This window comes from Hemitrygon akajei, unplaced genomic scaffold (assembly GCF_048418815.1).
Source record: "Hemitrygon akajei unplaced genomic scaffold, sHemAka1.3 Scf000069, whole genome shotgun sequence".
Taxonomy (NCBI): Eukaryota; Metazoa; Chordata; class Chondrichthyes; order Myliobatiformes; family Dasyatidae; genus Hemitrygon; species Hemitrygon akajei.
This window is the reverse complement of record NW_027331955.1, coordinates 2,186,781-2,212,104: the sequence shown is the minus strand read 5'-3', so window position 1 is coordinate 2,212,104 and position 25,324 is coordinate 2,186,781. Positions and strand designations below refer to the sequence as shown.

The window sequence follows — 25,324 nt, the reverse complement described above, 5'->3', positions numbered from 1 at the left end:
CAATCCCTTCTCCCCCGTCCGTTGAGTGAGTCGCTCCCCTCTCCCTCGTTGAGACAATGAACTCCCCGATCCATCAGCCCTGACCGCGTCCCCGACCCCCGCTCCCCCTTTCTCTCGCCCACGCCCAACTTTTTTGCAGCTCGTCTTATTTGTGAAGGAAATGTCACCACCCATTCATCCTCCACTATTGAAAACGTCACTCCCTCACACCCCCCATCCTGTCCAAACAGACCACTCCCTCCCGTCCCATCACTCCCCCTCCCTCCCCGTCCCATCACTCCCGCTCCCTTCCTGTCGTTTCACTCCTCCTCACCCCGTCTTTGTCTTCTCCATGTTGGCCACCAGTTTGTGACAGGAACTTTCGCCCCTCCCCTTTCCGTTCCCTATTGAGTCAGTGACTTCGCCACGCTCACCGTCTCCTCAGTCCACTCCTCGTCCCGTCACTCCTCTTCCTCCCAAACCCCTCACCCCTCCTCCCCAAAACCCACATGTATATGTGTATGTTCGAATATCTGAGATATATACATTAGTTTATTCAATGACAACATTATTAGAATTAGAACATATATACAATATGGAAGACGATATAAAACACAAATTAAAATACTGTTATAACAATCAATAACACACTCGATCCCGGGATTGTATCCATGGGCACCGCATGTTCCTTCGCCATAGATTCTGTGTGTGACAGTGGCCATTGTAAGTCAGTGTCTCACTCCATCCCTGGCGGCCACATTAACCAAGGATTCGCCCATTTTAAATCAGCGCGTCCCTCCCTCTCTTGTGCTCACTTCTACCAAAGCCGTCACTCCCTCCCGAGCGGCCATTTCCAGTGAAGCGTCGGACATCCCACCTCTCCCGGATATTGATAGCGGCTCCCTGACGCCCGCGAATTATATACAATATCCCGCAAATCGGTTTTTTTTTTGAGAACGAGAGAGAGAGAGAATTGAATACTCATGGCCATGGCAGAGTAAAAAAATATAAAACGTACTTCACCCCAGACTACACTAAAGTGTTCCCCTGCCTAATAGGGGTCAGGAATAATGACAGTGTTGCTCGCTGCACTGTCTGCAACATTGTGTTTTCTATTGCCCATGGGGGGGGGGGGGTTAAATCACTGTTGAGGTGAGTTTAACGGGTGTCATTCGTTCATTAGCATAGCTAACGTTATTTAAACTAGCTGGCTGGCCGCTAAGGAGCTACTCTATTGCAGACATCCCACCTCTCCCGGGAGTTCCGGGAGTCTCCCACAAATTGATGGTGCCTGCTTCCCTGAAATGAGATTTTGCAGGGTGGGATTAATTGAGTGATGGAATGGTGCAGACGGAGCTTCACTGTGTGTTTGGCATTGCAAGTGTGTGATGGGACGGTGTGGAGGGAAATTCACTCTGTGTCTGACCCCGGGAGTGTGTGATGGGACGATGTGGAGGGAAATTCACTCTGTGTCTGACCCCGGGAGTGTGTGATGGGACGGTGTGGAGGGAGATTCTCTGTGTCTGACCCAGGGAGTGTGTGATGGGACGGTGTGGAGGAAGATTCACTGTGTCTGACCCAGGGAGTGTGTGATGGGACGGTGTGGAGGGAGATTCACTCTGTGTCTGACCCCGGGAGTGTGTGATGGGACGGTACGGAGGGAGATTCACTCTGTGTCTGACCCCGGGAATGTGTGATGGGACGGTGTGGAGGGAGATTCACTCTGCGTCTGACCCCGGGAGTGTGTGATGGGACGGTGTGGAGGGAGATTCACTCTGTGTCTGACCCCGGGAGTGTCTGATGGGACGGTGTGGAGGGAGATTCACTCTGTGTCTGACCCCGGGAGTGTGTGATGGGACGGTTTGGAGGGAGATTCACTCTGGTTCTGACCCCGGGAGTGTGTGATGGGACGGTGTGGAGGGAAATTCACTCTGTGTCTGGTCCCGGGTGTGAGTAAATTTACAAATGTAAATTAAACAACGTGTGAGCTGCTGACGTGCGGGAATCAATAAGCTGCTCCCGACTCACTCACAGTCACACACAATTAACCGACCCGCGACAACGAGTGACCGGTTGAATCATCAGTCCCGTTTCTCACCGTCACTCTGCATCGGGGAACCTATGATTATAAAATCACACTTCAGTCCACTGTGGCCAGGATGTTAATCAAGGCTGTTCACAAGTCTCCAAACAAATCCACGGTGAGTTTGCAGTTCCCTGCCTCCGTATCCCTCCCCCCTCGTCCCAGCTTCTCTTTCTCTCCTTCGCCCTTCTCTCTCTCCCCTTCAGGCTTCTCTCTCTCTCTTCTTCCCACTCTCCCTCCACCCCTTTGTCTCCTCCCCTGCCTCTCTCTCTCTCCCTCTCTTTGTCAATTTAACATCATTATATCGGCCAGACTACCGAATGCACCGTCCTCAGCAAAGGGAGCAAAAGGATTCTCTCCCGGGATAATCCCACCCCGGGACACCGGTGTCCCAGACTGAGCCCCGGACCCCAGGGCTCTTCCTGTCCGGGAAATTCCCCGGGGTGTCACGTGGGGAGTCTCGACACACACATCCGGCGGAAGCTGCCCCGCCGGACACGTCACTGCGGGACTGCTTCTAGCGACGCACACAGCGCGAGGCCCGAGTCGGTTCCGTTAAAACCGTTGGGAATCAGCCCCGGCGCGCGGCCGTTAAAGGTAAGGGCGGGAGTTAAAGGGGAGGGCGGGGAGTCGGCCAAATGTCCCCATCCCGCGGGCGGGAATGTTCACACATTTAGATGTTCACACGAACACACTCAGTCCGGGTCTGGGTTCCTGCAGAGATCTCAGTTCCTTCCTCCCGGTCCAACTGAACCGATTCCCCGCCAGCCTGAAACAGATGGGAGAATAAAGATGAAATAAACAGATTACACAACAGTGTCAGTAACAGGGGACCGGGGTTAATGTTTCAACAACACTCACTGACAAATATCACCAGAAAACCCGCGGATCCGCTGATATTTTATCACATTGAACATTAACACAAACACTCACCAGATCCGCTTCAGACTCGGGAGGGTCAGTATGAGGCGGCGGAGAGCGGGGACAGATCGGTCTGTCAGAGAGTTTGATCCCAGGTTCAGCTCCGTCAGTGACGGGTTTGTACTGAGAGCGGAGACGAGATCCTCGGCACCAGAATCTGTGAGACCGACACGGAACAGCCTGGAGATGAGAGAGAGTGAGGGTGAAGGACACAGAGAGACAGGAGACGGTACAAATCCCCAGTGTTTATCAGTAACACAATCACTGATCACATTAATGTTCAGTGTCAGACACCCAGTGACTGTAAACACAATCTCCCACAGTCTGGTACTTACCACAGTCTCTGTATTTTACACTCCGGGTTCCTCAGAGCCGCAGACACCAGTTTCACTCCTGACTCTCCCAGTTTATTATAACTCAGGTCCAGCTCCGTCAGTGATGGGTTTGTACTGAGAGCGGAGGCGAGATCCTCGGCACCAGAATCTGTGAGACCGACACCCCACAGCCTGGAGATGAGAGAGAGTGAGGGTGAAGGACACAGAGAGACAGGAGACGGTACAAATCCCCAGTGTTTATCAGTAACACAATTACTGATCACATTAATGTTCAGTGTCAGACACCCAGTGACTGTAAACACAATCTCCCACAGTCTGGTACTTACCACAGTTTCTGTATTTTACACTCCGGGTTCCTCAGAGCCGTAGACACCAGTTTCACACCTGAATCTCCCAGTTTATTACCACTCAGGTTCAGCTCCGTCAGTGATGGGTTTGTACTGAGAGCGGAGACGAGATCCTCGGCACCAGAATCTGTGAGACCGACACTGTCCAGCCTGGAGATGAGAGAGAGTGAGGGTGAAGGACACAGAGAGACAGGAGATGGTACAAATCCCCAGTGTTTATCAGTAACACAATTACTGATTTTTTTCTTCAGTATGACTGCGCAAGTCGGCCAGAGAGAAGAGCGAGAAGAGTTTAAAAGGAAGACAGATTTACAGAGCGAGCGTCAGAGAAGCGGGTGACAGAGTAGGAAGGCTTTGGCTCAACGGGGCTTCGGCGATAAAGGGTCGAGGCGAGGTAGGTTATCTGTTTACAATACAGGCAGAGAGTATGTGTGTGAGGCTGGTTTTCTGTGCTCGGTGTCAGATGTGGGAGATCCTGGAGACTCCCAGCCTCCTGGACGGCAACATCTGCACCCGGTGTGTCGAGCTGCAGCTCCTTAGGGACCGAGTTAGGGAACTGGAGATGCAGCTCGATGACCTTCGTCTGGTCAGGGAGAGCGAGGAGGTGATAGAGAGGAGTTACAGGCAGGTGGTCACACCGCGGCCACGTGAGACTGAAGAAGTGGGTCACAGACAGGAGAGGGAAGGGCAAGAAGCAAGTACTAGAGAGTACCCCTGTGGCTATTCCCCTTGACGATAAGTACCCCTGTTCGAGTACTGCCGGAGTAGGGTGGCCTGTGGGTTGGGGAGCATCAGTGTCAGTGCCTCTGGCACAGAGTCTGGCCCTGTGGCTCAGGAGGGCAGGGAAAGGAAGAGGAAGGCAGCAGAGATAGGGGACTATAGTCAGGGGGTCAGACAGATGATTCTGTGGTGGCAGGAAGGAAACTCGGATGCTAGTTTGCCTCATAGGTGCCAAGGTCTGGGATGTTTCTGATCACGTCCAAGATATCCTGCAGTGGGAGGGAGAACAGCCAGAGGTCGTGGTACATATTGGTACCAGTGACATAGGAAAAGGGAAGAGGTCCTGAAAGTAGACTACAGGGAGTTAGGAAGGAAGTTGAGAAGCAGGACCTCAGAGGTAGTGATCTTGGAATTACTGCCTGTGCCACGTGACAGTGAGAATAAGATTAGGATGAGGTGGAGGATAAACGCATTGACTGAGGGATTGGAGCAGGAGGCAGGGATTCAGATTTCTGGATCATTGGGACCTCTTTTGGGGCAGGTGTGACCTGCACAAAAATGACGGGTTGCACTTGAATCCCGGGGGGACCAATATCCTGGCAGGAAGGTTTGCTAAGGCTACTGGGGAGAGTTTAAACTAGAATTGATGGGGGGAGGGAACCAAATTGATGTGATGGAGGAGAGGGAGGTTGGCTCACAAATAGAGAGAATTTGGAGACAGTTTTAAAGGGAGGATACGCGGGTGATAGAGAAGGAGGCACTCAGTCCGATGGTTTGAGATGTGTCTATTTTAATGCAAGGAGTATGATGAATAAAACGGATGAGCTTAGAGCGTGGATCAGCTCTCAGAGATATGATGTGGTGGCCATTACAGAGACTAGGATGGTGCAGGGGCAGGAATGGTTACTTTGAGTGCCAGGATTTAATTGTTTCAGAAAGGACAGGGAGGGAGGCAAAAGAGGTGGGGACCTGGCACTGTTGATCAGAGATAGTGTCATGGCTACAGAAAAGGAGGACACTACGGCATCTCTGGGTGGAAGTTAGGAACAGGAAGGGGTCAATAACACTACTGGGTGTTTTGTATAGACCACCCAACAGTAACAGGGACATCAAGGAGCAGATAGGGAGACAGATTCTGGAAAGGAGTTTTAATAACAGGGTTGTTGAGGTGTGAGATTTTAATTTCCCAAATATTGATTGGTATCTCCCTAGAGTGAGGGGTTTAGATGGAGTGGAGTTTGTTAGGTGTGTTCAGGAAGGTTTTCTGACACAATATGTAGATAAGCCTACAAGAGGAGAGGTTGTACTTGATCTGCTATTGGGAAATGAACCTGGTCAGGTGTCAGGTCTCTCAGTGGGAGAGCATTTTGGAGATAGTGATCACAATTTTGTCTCATTTACCACACCTTTAGAGAGGTATGGGTCAGTTAAGTTAGGGAAATCTTTAATTGGAGTAAGGGGAACTATGGGGCTATCAGGTTGGAACTTGTAAGAATGAATTGGAAACAGATGTTGTCAGAGAATAGTACTGAAGCAATGTAGAAAATGTTCAAGGGATATTTACATGGGGTTCTGAGAAGGTGCGTTCCAATGAGACATGGAAAGGATGGTAGGGGACAAGATCTGTGATGTACAAAGGCTGTTGTAAATCTAGTCAAGAAGAAAAGAAGTGCTTACAAAAGGTTCAAAAACGAGGTAGTGATATGAATCTGGAAGATTATAAGGCTGGCAGGAAGGAGCTTAAGAATGAAATCAGGAGAGCTAGAAGGGGCCATGAGAAGGCCTTGGCGGACAGGATTAAGGAAAACCCTAAAGCATTCTGCAAGTATGTGAAGAGCAAGAGGATAAGACGTGACAGAATAGGACGAATCAAGTGTGTCAATGGAAAAGAGCGTATTGAACCGGAGGAAATACCGGAGATATTTAATGAACCATTTGCTTCAGTATTCATGACGGAAAAGGATCTTGGCAATTGTAGGGATGACTTGCAGTGGACTGAAAAGCTTGAGAATGTAGATATTAAGAAATATGTGGTGGAGCTTTTGGAAAGCATCAAGTTGGATAAGTCACCGCGACCGGAAAAGGTGTACACCAGGCGACTGTTGGAAGCGAGGGTGGAGATTGCTGAGCCTCTGGCGATGATCTTTGCATCATCAATGAGGACATGAGAGGTTCCGGAGGATTGGTGGGTTGCGAATCTCATTCACTTATTCAAGAAAGGGAGTAGGGTTAGCCCAGGAAATTATAGACCAGTGAGTCTTACTTCAGTGGTTGGTAATTTGTTGGAGAAGATCCTGAGAGGTAGGATTTATGAACATCTGGAGAGTCAAAATATGATTAGGAATAGTCAGCATGGCTTTGTCAAAGGCAGGTTGTGCCTTATGAGCCTGATTGAATTTTGTTGAGGATGTGACTAAACACATTGATGAAGGAAGGAAGAAGATGCAGTGTATATTGATTTCAGCAGGGCATTTGATAAGGTACACCATGCAAGACTTATTGAGAAAGTGAGGAGGCATGGGATCCAAGGGGACATTGCTTTGTGGATCCAGAACTGGCTTGCCCACAGAAGGCAAAGATTGGTTGTAGACGGGTCATATTCTGCATGGAGGCCGGTGACCAGTGGAGTGCCTCAGGGATCTGTTCTGGGACCCCAAGTCTTTGTGATTTTTATAAATGACCTGGATGAGGAAGTGGAGGGTAGGGTTAGTAAATATGATGATGACACAAAGCTTGGGAGTGTTGTGGATAGTGTGGAGGGCTGTCAGAGTTTACAATGGGACATTGATAGGATGCAAAACTGGGCTGAGAAGTGGCAGATGGAGTTCAACCCAAATAAGTGTGAAGTGGTTTACTTTGTAGGTCAAATATGATGGCAGAATATAGTATTAATGGTAAGACTCTTAGCAGTGTGGAGGATCAGAGGGATCTTGGGGTCTGAGTACATAGGACACTCAAAGATGCTATGCAGGTTGACTCTGTAGTTAAAAGGGCGTACAGTGTATTGGCCTTCATCAGTCGTGGGATTGAGTTTAAGAATCGAGAGGTAATGTTTAACAGTTGAGAGATTATGAGGGGGGATAGATTGAGTTGACGTGGATAGACTTTTTCCATTGAGAGTAGGGGAGATTCAAAAAAAGGACATGATTTGAGAGTTAGGGGGCAAAAGTTTAACGGTAACACGAGGGGGAATTTCTTTCCTCAGAGAGTGGTAGCTGTGTGGAGCGAGCTTCCAGTAGAAGTGGTAGAGGCAGGTTCGGTATTGTCATTTAAAGTAAAATTGGATAGGTATATGGACAGGAAAGGAATGGAGGGTTATGGGCTGAGTGCCGGTCAGTGGGACTAAGAGAGAGTAAGCGTTCGGCACAGACTAGAAGGGCCGAGATGGCCTGTTTCCGTGCTGTAATTGTTATATGGTTATATGTTGCAGCTATACAGGACCCTGGTCAGACCCTACTTGGAATACTGTGCTCAATTCTGGTCGCCTCACTATAGGAAGGACATGGAAACCATAGAAAGGGTTCAGAGGAGATTTCCAAGGATGTTGCCTGGATTGGGGAGCATGCCTTATGAGAATAGGTTGAGTGAACTCTGCCTTTTCTCTTGGAGTGACGGAGATTGAGAGGTGATTTGATAGAGGTGTACAAGATAATGAGAAGTATTGATCATGTGGATAGTCAGAGGCTTTTCCCCAGGGCTGAAATGGCTAGCACGAGAGGGCATAGTTTTAAGGTGCTTGGAAGTAGGTACAGAGGAGATGTCAGGGGTAAGTTTTTTTACACAGAGAGTGGTGAGTGCGTGGAATGGGCTGCTGGCAGCGGTGGTGGAGGTGGAAACGATCGGTTCTTTAAACTCCAGGAAGGCTACATGGAGCTTAGAAACATAGAGGGCTATGGGTAAAACCGAGGTAATTCTAAAGTAGAAACATGTTCGGCACAGCGTTGTGGGCCGAAGGGCCTGTATTGTGCTGTAGGTTTTCTATGTTTCTTTGTTTCTACTGATCACATTAATGTTCAGTGTCAGACACCCAGTGACTGTAAACACAATCTCCCACAGTCTGGTACTTACCACAGTTTCTGTATTTTACACTCCGGGTTCCTCAGAGCCGCAGACACCAGTTTCACTCCTGAATCTCCCAGGTCATTCTCCTCAAGTCTAAACACAAACAGACAGATTGATGAACAAAGTGATTCAAACCGTGGGTCTGAGGGAATTTCTGTCTCTCGGATATTTCAGGAAACATTAAACCCTTCAGTAAATCACTGATCGGAGATCCCATCACTGTCAATGTCCCTCACTGACCAGCTCCAGCGTATTCACCAAATGTCGGTAATTTCGTCTGTAAACTCCAGATATTCTGTCCCATTCCCCGATGGCTAAACAAAATGTTCCTGACGGAAATGCAGAAATGTCAATGGGACTCAGTGAAATAGACGCACCCAGGCCAAAGGGATGGGGAAGAGAGATCCCACAAGAAGAGTGGGGGATGGGAACAGAGGCCCCACACGAGAAAGGGTGATGGTGAATAGAGATCCCACAGGATGAAGGGGGATGGGGGAGAGAGATCCCTCAGGAGGAAGGGAGATGGGGAAGAGAGATCCCACAGGAGGAAGGGGGAGGGGAAAGAGAGATCCCACAGGAGGAAGGGGGATGGGGAAGAGAGATCCCACAGGAGGGGGGATGTGGTAGAGAGATCCCACAGGTGGAAGGGGGAAGGGGAAGTGATAGATTCCTGAAGAGGAAGGAAGATGTGGAAGGGAGACCCACAAGAAGGGTGGGGTATGACAACAGAAGCCCCACAGAAGAAAGGTGGATGGGGAATAGAGATCCCACAGGAGGAAGGGGGATGGGGAAGTGAGATCCCACAGGAGGAAGGGGGACGGGGAAGAGAGATCCCACAGGAGGAAGGGGGATGGGGAAGAGAGATCCCACAGGAGGGGGGATGTGGTAGAGAGATCCCACAGGTGGAAGGGGGAAGGGGAAGTGATAGATTCCTGAAGAGGAAGGAAGATGTGGAAGGGAGACCCACAAGAAGGGTGGGGTATGACAACAGAAGCCCCACAGAAGAAAGGTGGATGGGGAATAGAGATCCCACAGGAGGAAGGGGGATGGGGAAGTGAGATCCCACAGGAGGAAGGGGGATGGGGAAGAGAGATCCCACAGGAGGAAGGGGGACGGGGAAGGGACATTGCACAGGAGGAAGGTCGAAGGGGAAAGGAGATCTCACAGGTAGATTGCTACCCATGCCCCGTGCTAGTGAGGCTAGAAATAGGAAGATAATGCAGCTAAATACGTGGCTGAGGGGATGGTGCATGAGAGTGGGGTTCATGTTTCTGGACAATTGGGCTTTCTTCCAGGAGAGGTGCGACCAGTTTGAATTGGACAGTTTGCACCTGAACTGGAGGGGACTAACATCCTTGCCGGTAGGTTAGGCAAGTTCTGCTCAGGGGGTTTTAAACCAGATTGTAAGCGGAGGGTGCAGTGTGTTAGAGCTGATAGTGATGTGGAGGAGGATACGGGTCATGTGAGGACTGCTTGTATAGACAGATATCAAATGTTTGTACGTGATAGAAATGTTCTCAGGTACATCTATTTCCATACGAGGAGTATTGTAGGTAAGGCAGATGAGTTTAGGTCGTGGATTGGCACATGATGATATCGACATCATTGCTATTAGTAAGACTTGGTTGCAGGAGGGGCAGGACTAATAACTATATAAACATATAACAATTACAGCACGGAAACAGGCCATTTCGGCCCTTCTAGTCCGTGCCGAATGCTTACACTCACCTAGTCCCACTGACCCGTACTCAGCCCATAACCCTCCATTCCTTTCCTGTCCATATACCTATCCAATTTTACTTTAAATGACAATACCGAACCTGCCTCTACCGCTTCTACTGGAAGCTCGTTCCACACAGCGACCACTCTCTGAGTAAAGAAATTACCCGTCATATTACCCTTAAACGTTTGCCCCCTAACTCTCAACTGATGTCCTCTTGTTTGAATCTCCACTATTCTCAATGGAAAAAGCCTATCCACGTCAACTCTATCTATCCCCCTCATAAGTTTAAATACCTCTATCGTCCCCCCTCAACCTTCTATGCTCCAAAGAATAAAGACCTAACTTGTTCAATCTTTCTGTGTAACTTAGGTGCTGAAACCCAGGTAACATTCTAGTAAATCTTCTCTATACTCTCTCTATTTTATTGACATCTTTCCTATAATTCGGTGACCAGAACTGTACACAATACTCCAAATTTGGCCTTACCAATGCCTTGTACAATTTTAACATTACATCCCAACTCCTATACTCAATGCTCTGATTTATAAAGGCCAACATACCAAAAGCTTTCTTCACCACCCTATCCACATGAGATTCCACCTTCAGGGAACTATGCACCATTATTCCTAGATCACCCTGTTCTACTGCATTCTTCAATGCCCTACAATTTACCATGTATGTCCTATTTGGATTATTCCTACTAAAATGCAGTACCTCACACTTATCAGCATTAAACTCCATCTGCCATTGTTCAGCCCACTCCTCTAACTGTTCTAAATCTCTCTGCAAACTTTTAAAACCTACTTCATTATCCACAACGCCACCTACCTTAGTATCATCTGCATACTTACCAATCCAATTTACCACCCCATCATCCAGATCATTAACGTATATGACAAACAACATTAGACCCAGTACAGATCCCTGAGGCCCACCACTAGTCACTGGCCTACAACCTGACAGTTATCCACCACTACTCTCTGGCATCTCCCATCCAGACACTGTTGAATCCATTTTACTGCTTCAGTATTAATACCTAACGATCAAATCTTCCTTATTAACCTTCTGTGCGGAACCTTGTCAAGGGCCTTAATGAAGTCCATATAGACAACATCCACTGCTTTACCCTCGTCAACTTTACTTGTAACCTCTTCAAAAAATTCAACAAGGTATGTCAAACATGACCTTTCACGCACAAATCCATGATGACTGTTCCTAATCAGACCCTGTCTATCCAGATAATTATATATACCATCTCTAAGAATACCTTCCATTAATTTACCCACCACTGACGTCAAACTGACAGGCCTATAATTGCTAGGTTTACTCTTAGAATCCTTTTTAAACAGTGGAACCACATGAGCAATACGCCAATCCTTCGGCACCATCCCCGTTTCTAATAACATTTGAAATATTTCTGTCAGAACCCCTGCTATTTCTACACTAACCTCCCTCATGGTCCTAGAGAATATCCTGTCAGGATCCGGAGATTTATCAACTTTTATATTCCTTAAAAGCGCCAGCTTCATGTTCCGAGGTTCCGTTGTTTCAGACGTAATAGGGGTGAAGGATGAAAGGGGAAGGAGTGGCATTACTAGTCAGGGAGAATATCACAGCTGTGCGTAGATGGGACAGCCCGGAGGGCTCGTCTACAGAGGCCATATGGGTGGAGCTGAGGAACAGGAAAGGTGTGACCACATGAATACGGTTGTATTATAGACAATAGGCAGAGAGAATTGGAGGAACAAATCTGTAGAGAGTTAGCAGACCGATGTAAGAAACAGAAAGTTGTAATTGTAGAGGATTTTAAATTTCCACATATTGACGGGGACTCCCAGTCTGAGAAAGGGTTAGATGGCGTGGAGTTTGTCAAATGTGTTCAGGAAAGTTTTCTAAATCAATATATTGAGGTACCAACGAGAGAGGGTGCAGTGCCTGATCTCCTATTACGGAACCAGACAGGTCAGGTGACAGAAGTATGTGTGAGCAAACATTTTGGGTCCAGTGACCATAATGTCATTAGTTTCAAGATAATTATGGATAAGGATAGGACTGGTCCACCAGTTAAGGTTCTGAATTGGTAAGGGCCAATTTTGTGGAAATGAGAGAGGATCTGGGAAGAGTGGATTGGGATAACTTGTTTTCTGGCAAGGATGTGTTCAGTAAGTGGAACACCTTCAAGGGTGAAATTTTGAGAGTGCAGAGTTTGCATGTTCCTGCCAGGATTAAAGGCAAAGTTAACAGGCCTAGGGAACCTTGGTTTTCGAGGGATATAGGGGATCTGGTTAAGAAGGTGTTTAGCAGGTATAGGCAACAAGGAACAAATGAGGTACTTGAAGAGTATAGAAAATGTAAGCGAATACTAAAGAAGGAAATCAGGAAGGCAAAAAGAAGACATGAGTTTGCTTTGGCAGATAATGTGAAGGTAAACCCGAAGGGTTTCTACAAGTATATTAAGAGTAAAAGGGTAGTAAAGGACAAAATTGTTCCCCTAGAAGATCAGAGTGGTCGTCTATGTGTGGAGCCTCACGAGATGGGGGAGATCTTAAACAGTTTTTTTGCGTCAGTGTTTACTCAGGAAACTGGCATAGTGGATATGGAATTAAGGCAAACAAACAATAGTGTCATGGAACATATAGAGATTAAAGAGGAGGAGCTGCTTGCTGCCTTACAGTGAATAAAGGTAGATAAATCCCCCGGGCCTGACATGATATCTCCTCGGACCTTGAGAGAGACTAGTGTAGAAATTGCAGGGGCCCTGGCAGAAATATTTAAAATGTCCTCAGCCACGGGTGCGGTGCCGGATTGGAGGGTAGCTCATGTTGTTCCGTTGTTTGAAAAAAGCTCCAAAAGTACACCAGGTAATTACAGGCCAGTGAGCCTGACATCAGTAGTAGGTAAATTATTGGAAGGTGTTCTGAGAGATCGGATATACGAGGATTTGGACAGCCAAGGGCTGATTAAAGATTGTCAGCATGGCTTTGTGTGTGGTGGATCGTGTTTAATGAATCTTGTAGTGTTTTTCGAGGAGGTTACCAAGAATGCATATGAAGGAAAGGCTGTGGATGTTGTGTAAATCGACTTTTGTAAGGGCTTTGACAAGGTCCCACGTAAAAGGTCAGTTCAGAAGGTTCAGACACTAGGTATCCATGGAGAGGTTGTAAACTGGATTCGAATTGGCTGTGTGGGAGAAGACAGAGAGTGGTAGTGGATGATTGCTTCTCAGACTGGAGGCCTGTGACTAGTGGTGTGTCTCAGGGATCTGTGCTGTGACCATTGTTGTTTGTTGTCTATATCAATGATCTAGATGATAGTGTGATAAATTGGATCAGCAAGTTTGCTGATGACACTAAGATTGGAGGCATTGTGGACAGCGAGGAAGGCTTTCAAAGCTTGCAGAGGGATCTGGACCAACTGGCAACATGGGCCAGAAAATGGCAGATGGAATTTAATGCAGACAAGTGTGAGGTGTTCCATTTTGGAAGGACAAATCAAGGTACGACATACACGATAAACGGTAGGGCACTGAGGAGTGCGGAGGAACAGAGGGGGTCTGGGGGTTCAGATACATGTCCCTGAAAGTGGCGTCACAGGTAGACAGGGTTGTAAAGAAGGCTTTTGGCATCCTGGCATTCATAAATCAGAGTACTGAGTATAGGAGTTGGGGTGTTATGGTGATGTTGTGTAAGATATTGGTGAGGCCAAATTTGGAGTATTGTGTGCAGTTCTGATCACCTAACTATAGGAAGGATATCAGTAAGTTTGAAAAAGTGCAGAGGAGATTTACTAGGATGTTGCCAGGTCTTCAGGAGTTGAGTTACAAGGAAAGATTGAACAGGTTAGGACTTTATTCCTTCGAGCATAGAGGAATGAGGAGAGATTTGATAGAGGTTTACAAAATTATGAGGGTATAGACAGGGTAAATGTGAATAGGCTCTTTCCACATAGATTAGGAGAGATAAATGTGAGAAGACATGGCTTCAGCATGAAAGGGGAAAGTTTTATGGGGAGCATTAGGAGGACCTTCTTCACTCAGAGGGTGGTGAGATTGTGGAACGAGCTGCCATCTGCTGTGGAAAATGTGGACTCACTCTTAAGCTAAGAACAAATTGGATAGATACATGGATGGGAGAGGACTGGAGGGTTATGGACTGGGAGCAGGTCAATGGGACTAGCGGAATAAGGTTTTGGTACAGACTAGAAGGACCGAATGGCTTGTTTTCTGTGCTGTAGTGTTCTATGATTTTATGATTCTATGGGGAGGAGAGTTCCATCAGGCGAAATGGGGATGGGGAAGAGAGATCCCAAAGGAGGAAGGGGATGCGGAAGCGAGATCCCACAGGAGGAAGGGGGATGAGGAAGATAAATCCCACAGGAGGAAGGGGGATGGGGAAGAAAGAACCCACTGGACAATGGGGCATGCCAAAGAGAGATCCGACAGGATGAAGTCGATGGGGGAGAGAGATCCCACAGGAGGAAAGGGTATGGGGAAGAGAATTCCAACAGCAGGAAGGGATGGGGAAGAGAAATCCATAGAAGGAAGGGAGATGTGGAAGAGAGATCTCACAGGAGGAAGAGGGATGGGGAGGAGAGATCCCACAGGAGGAAGGGGGATGGGGAAGAGAAATCCCACAGGATGAAAGGGAGATGGGGAAGACAGATCTCACAGGAGGAAAAGGGATGGGGAAGAGAGATCCCAAAAGAAGAAGGGGTTTGGGGAAGAGAGATCCCAAAGGAGGAAGAGGATGGGGAAGATAGATCCCACAGGAGGAAGGGGGATGGGGAAGAGAGCACCCACAGGAGGAAGGGGGATGGGGAAGAGAGTTCCCACAGGAGGAAGAGGGATGGGGAAGAGAGATCCCACAAGAGGAAGGGGGATATAGAGATAGATTAAACAGGATGAAGTGGGAAGGGGTTGAGAGATCGGCCAGGAGGAGTAGAGATGTTGAAGAGAGTTCCCACAGGAGGGTGTGGGATTGGGAAGAGAAATCTCACAGGAGGCAGGGTGTTGGGGAAGAGAAATTCAACAGGACAATGGGGCATGCCAAAGAGAGACCGACAGGAAGAAGTCGATGGGGGAGAGAGATCCCACAGAAGGAAAGGGTATGGGGAAGAGAGTTCCAACAGCAGGAAGGGATGGGGAAGAGAAATCCATAGAAGGATGGGGGAAGGGGAAGAGCGATCTCATAGGTGAAAGGGAGATGGGGAAGAGAGACCTCACAGGAGGAAGAGGGATGGGGAGGAGAGATCCCACAAGGGGAAGGGGGATGGGGAAGAGAGATCTCACAGGAAGGGGGGAGGGTTGTGTGGAAAAGACATCCCACAGGTGGATAAGGAAAGAGTAATAGAGAGCCCACAGGAGGAATGGGGATGGGGGCGAGATTCCAAAGAATGAAAGGGGGATTGGGATGAGAGGTCCCACAGGAGGATTCCAAGGGTAAACGATAATCCTACAAGACGAGAGGATGCGGAAATTTTTTGTACGTGTGTGTTGGGTCTAAACAGAGGCCCAGAGGAGATGCGCCCTCGCTCTTTGCGTATCTGGAAGTGAGCAAAGTCACACACGGGGAAGGGCAGGGGAGGACAATCTCACAATGGTATTTCTTTGCTTCTCACTGGGACAGTCTGCTGACGGTCTCTTGTCCCTCACTGGGAAGGGGGTGTGAATCTCTGACCCACCTGCTGCAGTCAGTGTCGGTCTGGGTGTCAGTAACAGTGAGAAGGAACATTGTCAATGGACGTGTCACAGGCGGCGAGAAACACGGCTATTCCTGTGATTTACTACCATTAAACCAATGGCCGTTGTTCACTGATCTGATGAAGTCTCCAACATCCCTTCACAAGGAACCACAGAATCCTCCCATCATTGGGGAATTACTGACCAATCCCCTGGTCATTTGTCACAATTCATCACAATCTGATTTACTACAAATTTACCAAAATTACTTTACATTGAAACAGCACAATGAGACAGTTTCACAGTTCAGAGTGAGAGATAAATCAAGTTACCTCAACTCCTGGCACTTGTGCAGCCCGGGTCCCAGCCGCTGGATTCCTTCACACTGAATGCGGCATTTCCCCAGGTCGAGGTGTTTAATTGTATCACAGAGTCCGATGGCATGAGACAGGACCGCGCAGTCAATCGGGGTCAGTGTCATTCCACTGAATGAAAGTGTTTCCACAGATCCCAGTGCGGCCTGAGCCAGTCCACGATTCTGAGACTCAAACAGGTAGTGCAATGTGTTCAGGAGGCTCCTTTGACCAGCTTCACTCTCTGTGTTTCCACTCTGACGTTTAACCTCGTTCTTCACCCAGTCAATCACCCGGCAGGTTGTTTGATGAGGAAATGGACCCAGAAACTCCTCCAGGCCCCGAGCTGTCATTGGGTTGGAGAGTCCAGCAACAAAACGGAGAAATACCTCAAATCGCCCATCTCTCGTGTTGTGGACTTCAGTGAGGAATATCAGGATATCCCCGGGATGTGGATTCAGGAATTGTGCGACTGCAGCTACAAACTCTTGGATGGTGAGGTGTGGGAATGTGTACACCACGCTCTGGGCAGAATCCTCTCTCTCCAAAAGCTCCATCAGGAACCCGGACAGGAACTGGGAAGGCTGCAGATTGTAGTTGATCAAATCTCCATCTGTAAACACAATCTTCTTCTCGGACACTCCTCTGAAGGCCATCTGACCAACCCTGAGTAACACATCACGGGGGTTCTCAATCTCACGGCCGTGGTTTTTCAGGATGTTGTAAATATAGTAGGAGTACAGTTGGGTGATGGTCTTGGGAACTCGCTGCGGGTCCCTGACTCTTTGTGTGAAGAAGGGGCCCAGTGCCAGAGCGAGGATCCAGCAGTAGGAGGGGTTGTAGCTCATGGTGTAGAGGATCTCGTTCTCCTTCACATGTTTGAAAAAAGCTTCCGCCACTGTCTGATCTTCAAAATGCCTGATGAAGTATTTCTTCCGTTCCACACCAGAAAATCCCAGGATTTCAGCCTGGATACTGATCTGAGCGTTTTCCAATAAATGTAACGCAGTGGGGCGGGTGGTCACCAGCACTGAACACCCTGGGAGCAGCTTGTGCTGGATTAAACTGTACACTATGTCAGACACTTCACACCGCCACTCGGGATCTGGGCACAGGTGCTTGGATTCTGTATCTCTCCGACTCTCAGCAAAATTTATTGTGTGCTTGAATTCATCCAAACCATCGAATATAAGCAGCAATCCCTCTGGGTTCTTCCAGACCTCTCTCAGTAATTTCCCAAAGTAAGGATACTGATCCAGAATCAGTTCCCTCAGGTTTATTCTGTTGTTAATGGAGTTTAAATCCCGGAATTTGAAACTGAAGACAAACTGGAACTGTTGGTATATTTTCCCCATGGCCCAGTCATAAACAATCTTTTGAACCATCGTTGTTTTCCCGATCCCCGGGACTCCGGCCATTGCTGCCGAACTCCCAGATGTGGAGTAACTTTGGGAAAACCTGCTCTGGAACAACTGATCAGTCCGGATTTTTTCCAGCTCTCCTTGGAGATGTTTCTCTCTCCACTCCTCGTGGTCTCTGCCTCTTGCCAGCAGCTCATGTTCCACCAGCTTCCGATCTCGAACAGTAGAAATGACCGTGAGCTCAGCGTATCGATCAATCAGCTGGAAAACCTTCACCTTCTCCCTCATCAGGATCGTGTTCACTCTCAGTGTTTCAGTTTGTTCCCGCAGAGTCTCCTTGTGTTTCTGTTGAACATCTTCCATGGGAACAGACAGTGGACAAACTGTTAGATGCCTCAAATCAGAACTCAGTATTTAAGCACACAGGAGTTATCTCAAAGCTATTGCATTAATGGATTCGTCAATGGATGTTCCTACAGTAAAGTAAATTTGATTAACAGACCCCAAAATGGACAGGGAGGCCTGGTCTAGATAAAAATCCGATCATCACATTTCCACATTAACTATGCTGTGAAAGTCACTATTTCCCTTGTAGTTTACTGAGCGACGACTGTCCTGTACCGAATAATCTCCCACGACTGTCATAACTGTCATTTTCTTCTGTGGAATAAACTTTTAATCAGATCCTGTCATGGGTGTGTGGTGTCTCACTCTGTGACTGAAACTCAAAGTGTGTTTGGATCCTGTCAGGAGTGTGTGGTGTCTCTCTGTGTGTTAGGACCATGTAAGTGGTGTAGGGTCTCACAGTGTGTCTGGACCCTGGCAGATATGTATGGTGTCTCACAGTGTGTCGGGAACCTAACAGGTGTGTGTTGGGCCTCAAAGTGTGTCAGCACCCTGGCCAATGTGTGTGTGGTCTCACAGTGTGTCAGGACCCTGGCTGATGTGTGTGTGTTCTCACAGTGTGTCAGGACCCTGTCAGGGGTGTGTGGGGCCTCACAGTGTGTCCGAACCCTGTCAGGGGTGTGTGGGGCCTCACAGTGTGTCAGGACCCTGTCAGGGGAGTGCGGCATCTTAATGTGTGTCGTGAACCTGCCACGGGTGTGTGGCGTCTCAAAGTGTGTAAGGACCCTGTCAGGGGTGTGGGGTTTCACAGTTCGTCGGGACCCTGTCAAGGATGTGTGGGGTCTCAAAGTGTGTCAGGACCCTGTCAGTGGTGGGTGGCGTCTCACTGTGTGTCAGGAACCTAACAGGAGTGTGTATGGTCTCGAAGTGTGTCAGGAACCTGTCAGGGGTGTGTGGGGCCTCGTAGTGTGTCAGGACATTGTCAGGAGCGTGGTGGGTCTCACAGTGCATCTGACCCTGTGAGGGGTGTCTGGGATCTCACAGTGTGTCATGACGCTGTCAACGATGTGTGAGATTTCGCAGTGTGTCAGTATCCTAACAGGGGTTTGTGGGGTCTCACAGTGTGTTGGGACCCTGTCAGGGACGTGTGGGATCTCACAGTGTGTCGGGATCCTGTCAGGGACGTGTGGGGTCTCTCAGTGTGTCGGGACCCTGTCAGGGATGTGTGGGGTCTCACAGTGTGTCGGGACCCTGTCAGGGGTGTGTGGGGTCTCACAGTGTGTCAGGACCCTGTCAGGGGTGTGTGGGATCTCACCGTGTGTCAGGACCCATGTCAGGTGTGTGTGGGGACTCACAGTGTGTCAGGACCCTGTCAGGGGTGTGTGGGGCCTCACAGTGTGTCCGAACCCTGTCAGGGGTGTGTGGGGCCTCACAGTGTGTCAGGACCCTGTCAGGGGAGTGCGGCATCTTAATGTGTGTCGTGAACCTGCCACGGGTGTGTGGCGTCTCAAAGTGTGTAAGGACCCTGTCAGGGGTGTGGGGTTTCACAGTTGGTCGGGACCCTGTCAAGGATGTGTGGGGTCTCAAAGTGTGTCAGGACCCTGTCAGTGGTGGGTGGCGTCTCACTGTGTGTCAGGAACCTAACAGGAGTGTGTATGGTCTCGAAGTGTGTCAGGAACCTGTCAGGGGTGTGTGGGGCCTCGTAGTGTGTCAGGACATTGTCAGGAGCGTGGTGGGTCTCACAGTGCATCTGACCCTGTGAGGGGTGTCTGGGATCTCACAGTGTGTGATGACGCTGTCAACGATGTGTGAGATTTCGCAGTGTGTCAGTATCCTAACAGGGGTTTGTGGGGTCTCACAGTGTGTTGGGACCCTGTCAGGGACGTGTGGGATCTCACAGTGTGTCGGGATCCTGTCAGGGACGTGTGGGGTCTCTCAGTGTGTCGGGACCCTGTCAGGGATGTGTGGGGTCTCACAGTGTGTCGGGACCCTGTCAGGGGTGTGTGGGGTCTCACAGTGTGTCAGGACCCTGTCAGGGGTGTGTGGATCTCACAGTGTGTCAGGACCATGTCAGGGATGTGTGGGTCTCACAGTGTGTCAGGACCCTGTCAGGGGTCTGTGGGGTCTCACAGTGTGTCAGGACTCTGTCAGTGGTGTGTGGTGTCTCACAGTGTATCTGACCCTGTCAAGAGTGTGTGGAATCTCACATTGTGTGAGGACCCTGTCAGGGGTGTGTGGGTTCTCACATTGTGTCAGGACCCTGTCAGGGGTGTGTGGAGTCTCACAGTGTGTCAGGACCCTGTCAGGGGTCGGTGGTGTCTGACAGTGTGTCAGGACCCTGTCAGGGATGTGTGGGTCTCACAGTGTGTCAGGACCCTGTCAGGGATGTGTGGGGACTCACAGAGAGTCAGGTCCCTATCAGGGGTGTGTGGGGTCTCACAGTGTGTCAGGATCCTGTCAGGGGTGTGTGGTGTCTCACAGTTTGTCAGGACCCTGCCAGGGATGTGTGGAGACTCACAGTGTGTCAGGACCCTGCCAGGGATGTGCGGGGACTCACAGTGTGTCAGGACCCTGTCAGGGGTGTGTGGGGTCTCACAGTGTGTCAGGATCCTGTCAGGGGTTTGTGGGGTCTCACAGTGTGTCAGGACCCTGTCAGGTGTGTGTGGGGTCTCACAGTGTGTCAGGACCCTGCCAGGGATGTGTGGTGTCTCACAGTGTGTCAGGAACCTGTCAGGGATGTGTGGTGTCTCACAGTGTGTCAGGACGCTGTCAGGGGTCTGTGGGGTCTCACAGTGTGTCAGGAACCTGTCAGGGATGTGTGGGGTCTCACAGTGTGTCAGGACCCTGACAGGGGTGTGTGGGGTCTCACAGTGTGTCAGGAACCTGTCAGGGATGTGTAGGATCTCACAGTGTGTCAGGACCCTGTCAGGGATGTGTGGGGTCTCACAGTGTGTCAGAACCCTGACAGGGGTGTGTGGGGTCTCACAGTGTGTCAGGAACCTATCAGGGATGTGTAGGATCTCACAGTGTGTCAGGACCCTGTCAGGGATGTGTGGGGTCTCACAGTGTGTCAGGTCCCTGTCAGGGGTGTGTGGAGTTTCACAGTGTGTCAGGACCCTGTCTGAGGTGTGTGGGGTCTCACAGTGTGTCAGCACCCTGTCAGGGGTGTGTGGTGTCTCACAGTGTATCTGACCCTGTCAGGGTTGTGTGGGGTCTCACTGTGTGTCAGGACCCTGTCAGAGGTGTGTGGGATCTCACAGTGTATCAGGAACCTGTCAGGGGTGTGTGGAGTTTCACAGTGTGTCAGGACCCTGTCTGAGGTGTGTGGTGTCCCACAGTGTGTCAGGAACCTAAGAGGGTTGTGTGGGGTCTCACAGTGCGTCAGCACCCTGTCAGGGGTGTGTGGTGTCTCACAGTGTATCTGACCCTGTCAGGGTTGTGTGGGTAATCACATTGTGTCAGGACCCTGTCAGAGGTGTGTGGGATCTCACAGTGTATCAGGAACCTGTCAGGGGTGTGTGGCGTCTCCCTGTGTGTTAGGAAGCTGACGTGGTGTGAGTGGTCTCACAGTGTGTCAACCCCGTGTCAGAGTGTGTGGGGTCTTACAGTATATCTTACCCTGTCAGGGGTGTCTGGGATCTCACAGTGTGTCAGGTCCCTGTCAGGGGTGTGTGGGGTTTCACAGTGTGTCAGGACCCTGTCTGAGGTGTGTGGTGTCTCACAGTGTGTCAGGACACTGTCAGGGGTGTGTGGTGTCTCACAGTGTATCTGACCCTGTCAGGAGTGTGTGGGGTCTCACACTGTGTCAGGACCCTGTCAGGGGTGTGTGGGGTTTCACGGTGTGTCAGGACCCTGTCAGAGGTGTGTGGGATCTCACAGTGTGTCAGGACCCTGTCAGGGGTGTGTGGTGTCTCACAGTGTGCCAGGACCCTGCCAGGGATGTGTGGTGTCTCACAGTGTGTCAGGACCCTTTCAGGGATGTGTGGGGACTCACAGTGTGTCAGGACCCTATCAGGGGTGTGTGGTGTCTCACAGTGTGTCAGGACCCTGTCAGGAGTGTGTGGGGTCTCACAGTGTGCCAGGACCCTGTCAGGGGTGTGTGGTGTCTCACAGTGTGTCAGAACCCTGTCAGGGATGTGTGGTGTCTTACAGTGTGTCAGGACCCTGTCAGGGATGTGTGGCCTGTCAGGGATGTGTGGGGTCTCACAGTGTGTCAGCACCCTGTCAGGGGTGTGTGGGATCTCACAGTGTGTCAGGACCCTGTCAGGGGTGTGTGGGATCTCACAGTGTGTCAGGACCCTGTCAAGTGTGTGTGGGGTCTCACTGTGTGTCAGGACCCTGTCAGGGGTGTGTGGGATCTCACAGTGTGACAGGACCCTGTCAGGGGTGTGTGGGGTTTCACAGTGTATCAGGACCCTGTCAGGGTGTGTGGGGTCACACTGTGTGTCAGGACCCTGTCACGGGTGTGTGGGTTCTCACATTGTGTCAGGACTCTGTCATGGGTGTGTCGGGTCTCACAGTGGGTCAGGACCTTGTCAGGGGTGTGTGTGGTCTCACAGTGTGTCAGGACTCTGTCAGGGGTGTGTGGGGTCTCACAGTGTGTCAGGACCCTGCCAGGTGTGTGTGGGGTCTCACAGTGTGACAGGAACCTGTCAGGGGTGTGTGGGGTCTCACAGTCTGTCAGAACCCTGTCAGGGGTGTGTGGGGTCTCACAGTCTGTCAGGACCCTGTCAGGGGTGTGTGGGGTCTCACAGTGTGTCAGGACCCTGTCAGGGGTGTGTGGGGTCTCACAGTGTGTCAGGACCCTGTCACGCGTGTGTGGGTTCTCACATTGTGTCAGGACTCTGTCCTAGGTGTGTGGAGTCTCACAGTGCGTCAGGACCCTGTCAGGGGTGTGTGGGGTCTCACGTTGTGTCAGGACCCTGTCAGATATGTATGGTGTCTCACAGTGTGTCAGGACCCTGTCAGGAGTGTGTGGGTTCTCACATTGTGTCAGGACCCTGTCATGGACGTGTGGGATCTCACAGTGTGTGGGGGTTGTCAGTGTGTCGGGACCCTGCAATCATTGCGTGGCGTCTCCCTGTGCGTTAGCAAGCTGCCGTGGTGTGAGTGGTCTCACAGTGTGTCAGGATCCTGTCAGGGGTGTGTGGGGTCTCACAGTGTGTCAGGACCCTGTCAGGAGTGTGTGGTGTCTCACAGTGTGCCAGGACCCTGTCAGGGGTGTGTGGTGTCTCACAGTGTGTCAGGACTCTATCATGGACGTGTGGTATCTCACAGTGTGTCAGGACCCTGTCAGGGGTGTGTGGTATCTCACAGTGTGTCAGGACCCTGTCAGGAGTGTGTGGTGTCTCACTGTGTGTCAGGACCCTGTCAGGGGTGTGTGGGATCTCACAGTGTGTCAGGACCCTGTCAGGTGTGTGTGGGGTCTCACTGTGTGTCAGGACCCTGTCAGGGGTGTGTGGGATCTCACAGTGTGACAGGACCCTGTCAGGGGTGTGTGGGGTTTCACAGTGTATCAGGACCCTGTCGGGGTGTGTGGGGTCACACTGTGTGTCAGGACCCTGTCCTAGGTGTGTGGAGTCTCACAGTGCGTCAGGACCCTGTCAGGGGTGTGTGGAGTCTCACGTTGTGTCAGGACCCTGTCAATGGTGTGTGGTTTCTCACATTGTGTCAGGACCCTGTCAGGAGTGTGTGGGTTCTCACATTGTGTCAGGACCCTGTCATGGACGTGTGGGATCTCACATTGTGTCAGGACTCTGTCATGGACGTGTGGGATCTCACAGTGTGTGGGGGTTGTCAGTGTGTCGGGACCCTGCAATCGTTGCGTGGCGTCTCCCTGTGCATTAGCAAGCTGCCGTGGTGTGAGTGGTCTCACAGTGTGTCAACACCCTGTCAGAGTGTGTGGGATCTCACGTTGTGTCAGGACCCTGTCAGGGGTGTGTGGGATCTCACAGTGTGTCAGGACCCTGTCAGGGGTGTGTGGGATCTCACAGTGTGTCAGGACCCTGTCAAGTGTGTGTGGGGTCTCACTGTGTGTCAGGACCCTGTCAGGGGTGTGTGGGATCTCACAGTGTGACAGGACCCTGTCAGGGGTGTGTGGGGTTTCACAGTGTATCAGGACCCTGTCAGGGTGTGTGGGGTCACACTGTGTGTCAGGACCCTGTCACGGGTGTGTGGGTTCTCACATTGTGTCAGGACTCTGTCATGGGTGTGTCGGGTCTCACAGTGGGTCAGGACCTTGTCAGGGGTGTGTGTGGTCTCACAGTGTGTCAGGACTCTGTCAGGGGTGTGTGGGGTCTCACAGTGTGTCAGGACCCTGCCAGGTGTGTGTGGGGTCTCACAGTGTGACAGGAACCTGTCAGGGGTGTGTGGGGTCTCACAGTCTGTCAGGACCCTGTCAGGTGTGTGTGGGGTCTCACAGTGTGTCAGGAACCTGTCAGGGTTGTGTGGGGTCTCACAGTGTGTCAGGACCCTGTCAGGGGTGTGTGGGGTCTCACAGTGTGTCAGGACCCTGTCACGCGTGTGTGGGTTCTCACATTGTGTCAGGACTCTGTCCTAGGTGTGTGGAGTCTCACAGTGCGTCAGGACCCTGTCAGGGGTGTGTGGGGTCTCACGTTGTGTCAGGACCCTGTCAGATATGTATGGTGTCTCACAGTGTGTCAGGACCCTGTCAGGAGTGTGTGGGTTCTCACATTGTGTCAGGACCCTGTCATGGACGTGTGGGATCTCACAGTGTGTGGGGGTTGTCAGTGTGTCGGGACCCTGCAATCATTGCGTGGCGTCTCCCTGTGCGTTAGCAAGCTGCCGTGGTGTGAGTGGTCTCACAGTGTGTCAGGATCCTGTCAGGGGTGTGTGGGGTCTCACAGTGTGTCAGGACCCTGTCAGGAGTGTGTGGTGTCTCACAGTGTGCCAGGACCCTGTCAGGGGTGTGTGGTGTCTCACAGTGTGTCAGGACTCTATCATGGACGTGTGGTATCTCACAGTGTGTCAGGACCCTGTCAGGGGTGTGTGGTATCTCACAGTGTGTCAGGACCCTGTCAGGAGTGTGTGGTGTCTCACTGTGTGTCAGGACCCTGTCAGGGGTGTGTGGGATCTCACAGTGTGTCAGGACCCTGTCAGGTGTGTGTGGGGTCTCACTGTGTGTCAGGACCCTGTCAGGGGTGTGTGGGATCTCACAGTGTGACAGGACCCTGTCAGGGGTGTGTGGGGTTTCACAGTGTATCAGGACCCTGTCGGGGTGTGTGGGGTCACACTGTGTGTCAGGACCCTGTCCTAGGTGTGTGGAGTCTCACAGTGCGTCAGGACCCTGTCAGGGGTGTGTGGAGTCTCACGTTGTGTCAGGACCCTGTCAATGGTGTGTGGTTTCTCACATTGTGTCAGGACCCTGTCAGGAGTGTGTGGGTTCTCACATTGTGTCA

At 50.6% G+C, this 25,324-nt stretch overlaps 1 protein-coding gene across 2 annotated transcripts in view; it reads right to left on the bottom strand.

Annotated features, from left to right (window-relative positions):
• Nucleotides 1–513: 513 nt before the first annotated feature.
• LOC140722110 (NACHT, LRR and PYD domains-containing protein 3-like) overlaps nucleotides 514–25,324 on the bottom strand; it is a 61,469-nt gene continuing 36,658 nt past the window's right edge. For both annotated transcript variants that reach the window (XM_073036906.1, XM_073036907.1), the window contains 6 exons: nucleotides 16,180–17,917; nucleotides 8,454–8,540; nucleotides 3,645–3,815; nucleotides 3,319–3,489; nucleotides 2,996–3,163; nucleotides 514–2,831 (listed from right to left, as the gene is read on the bottom strand). In XM_073036906.1, coding sequence (XP_072893007.1) covers nucleotides 2,744–2,831; nucleotides 2,996–3,163; nucleotides 3,319–3,489; nucleotides 3,645–3,815; nucleotides 8,454–8,540; nucleotides 16,180–17,917 — 2,423 coding nt within the window. In that variant the 3' untranslated portion in view covers nucleotides 514–2,743. The remainder of the gene's footprint in view (nucleotides 2,832–2,995; nucleotides 3,164–3,318; nucleotides 3,490–3,644; nucleotides 3,816–8,453; nucleotides 8,541–16,179; nucleotides 17,918–25,324) is intronic.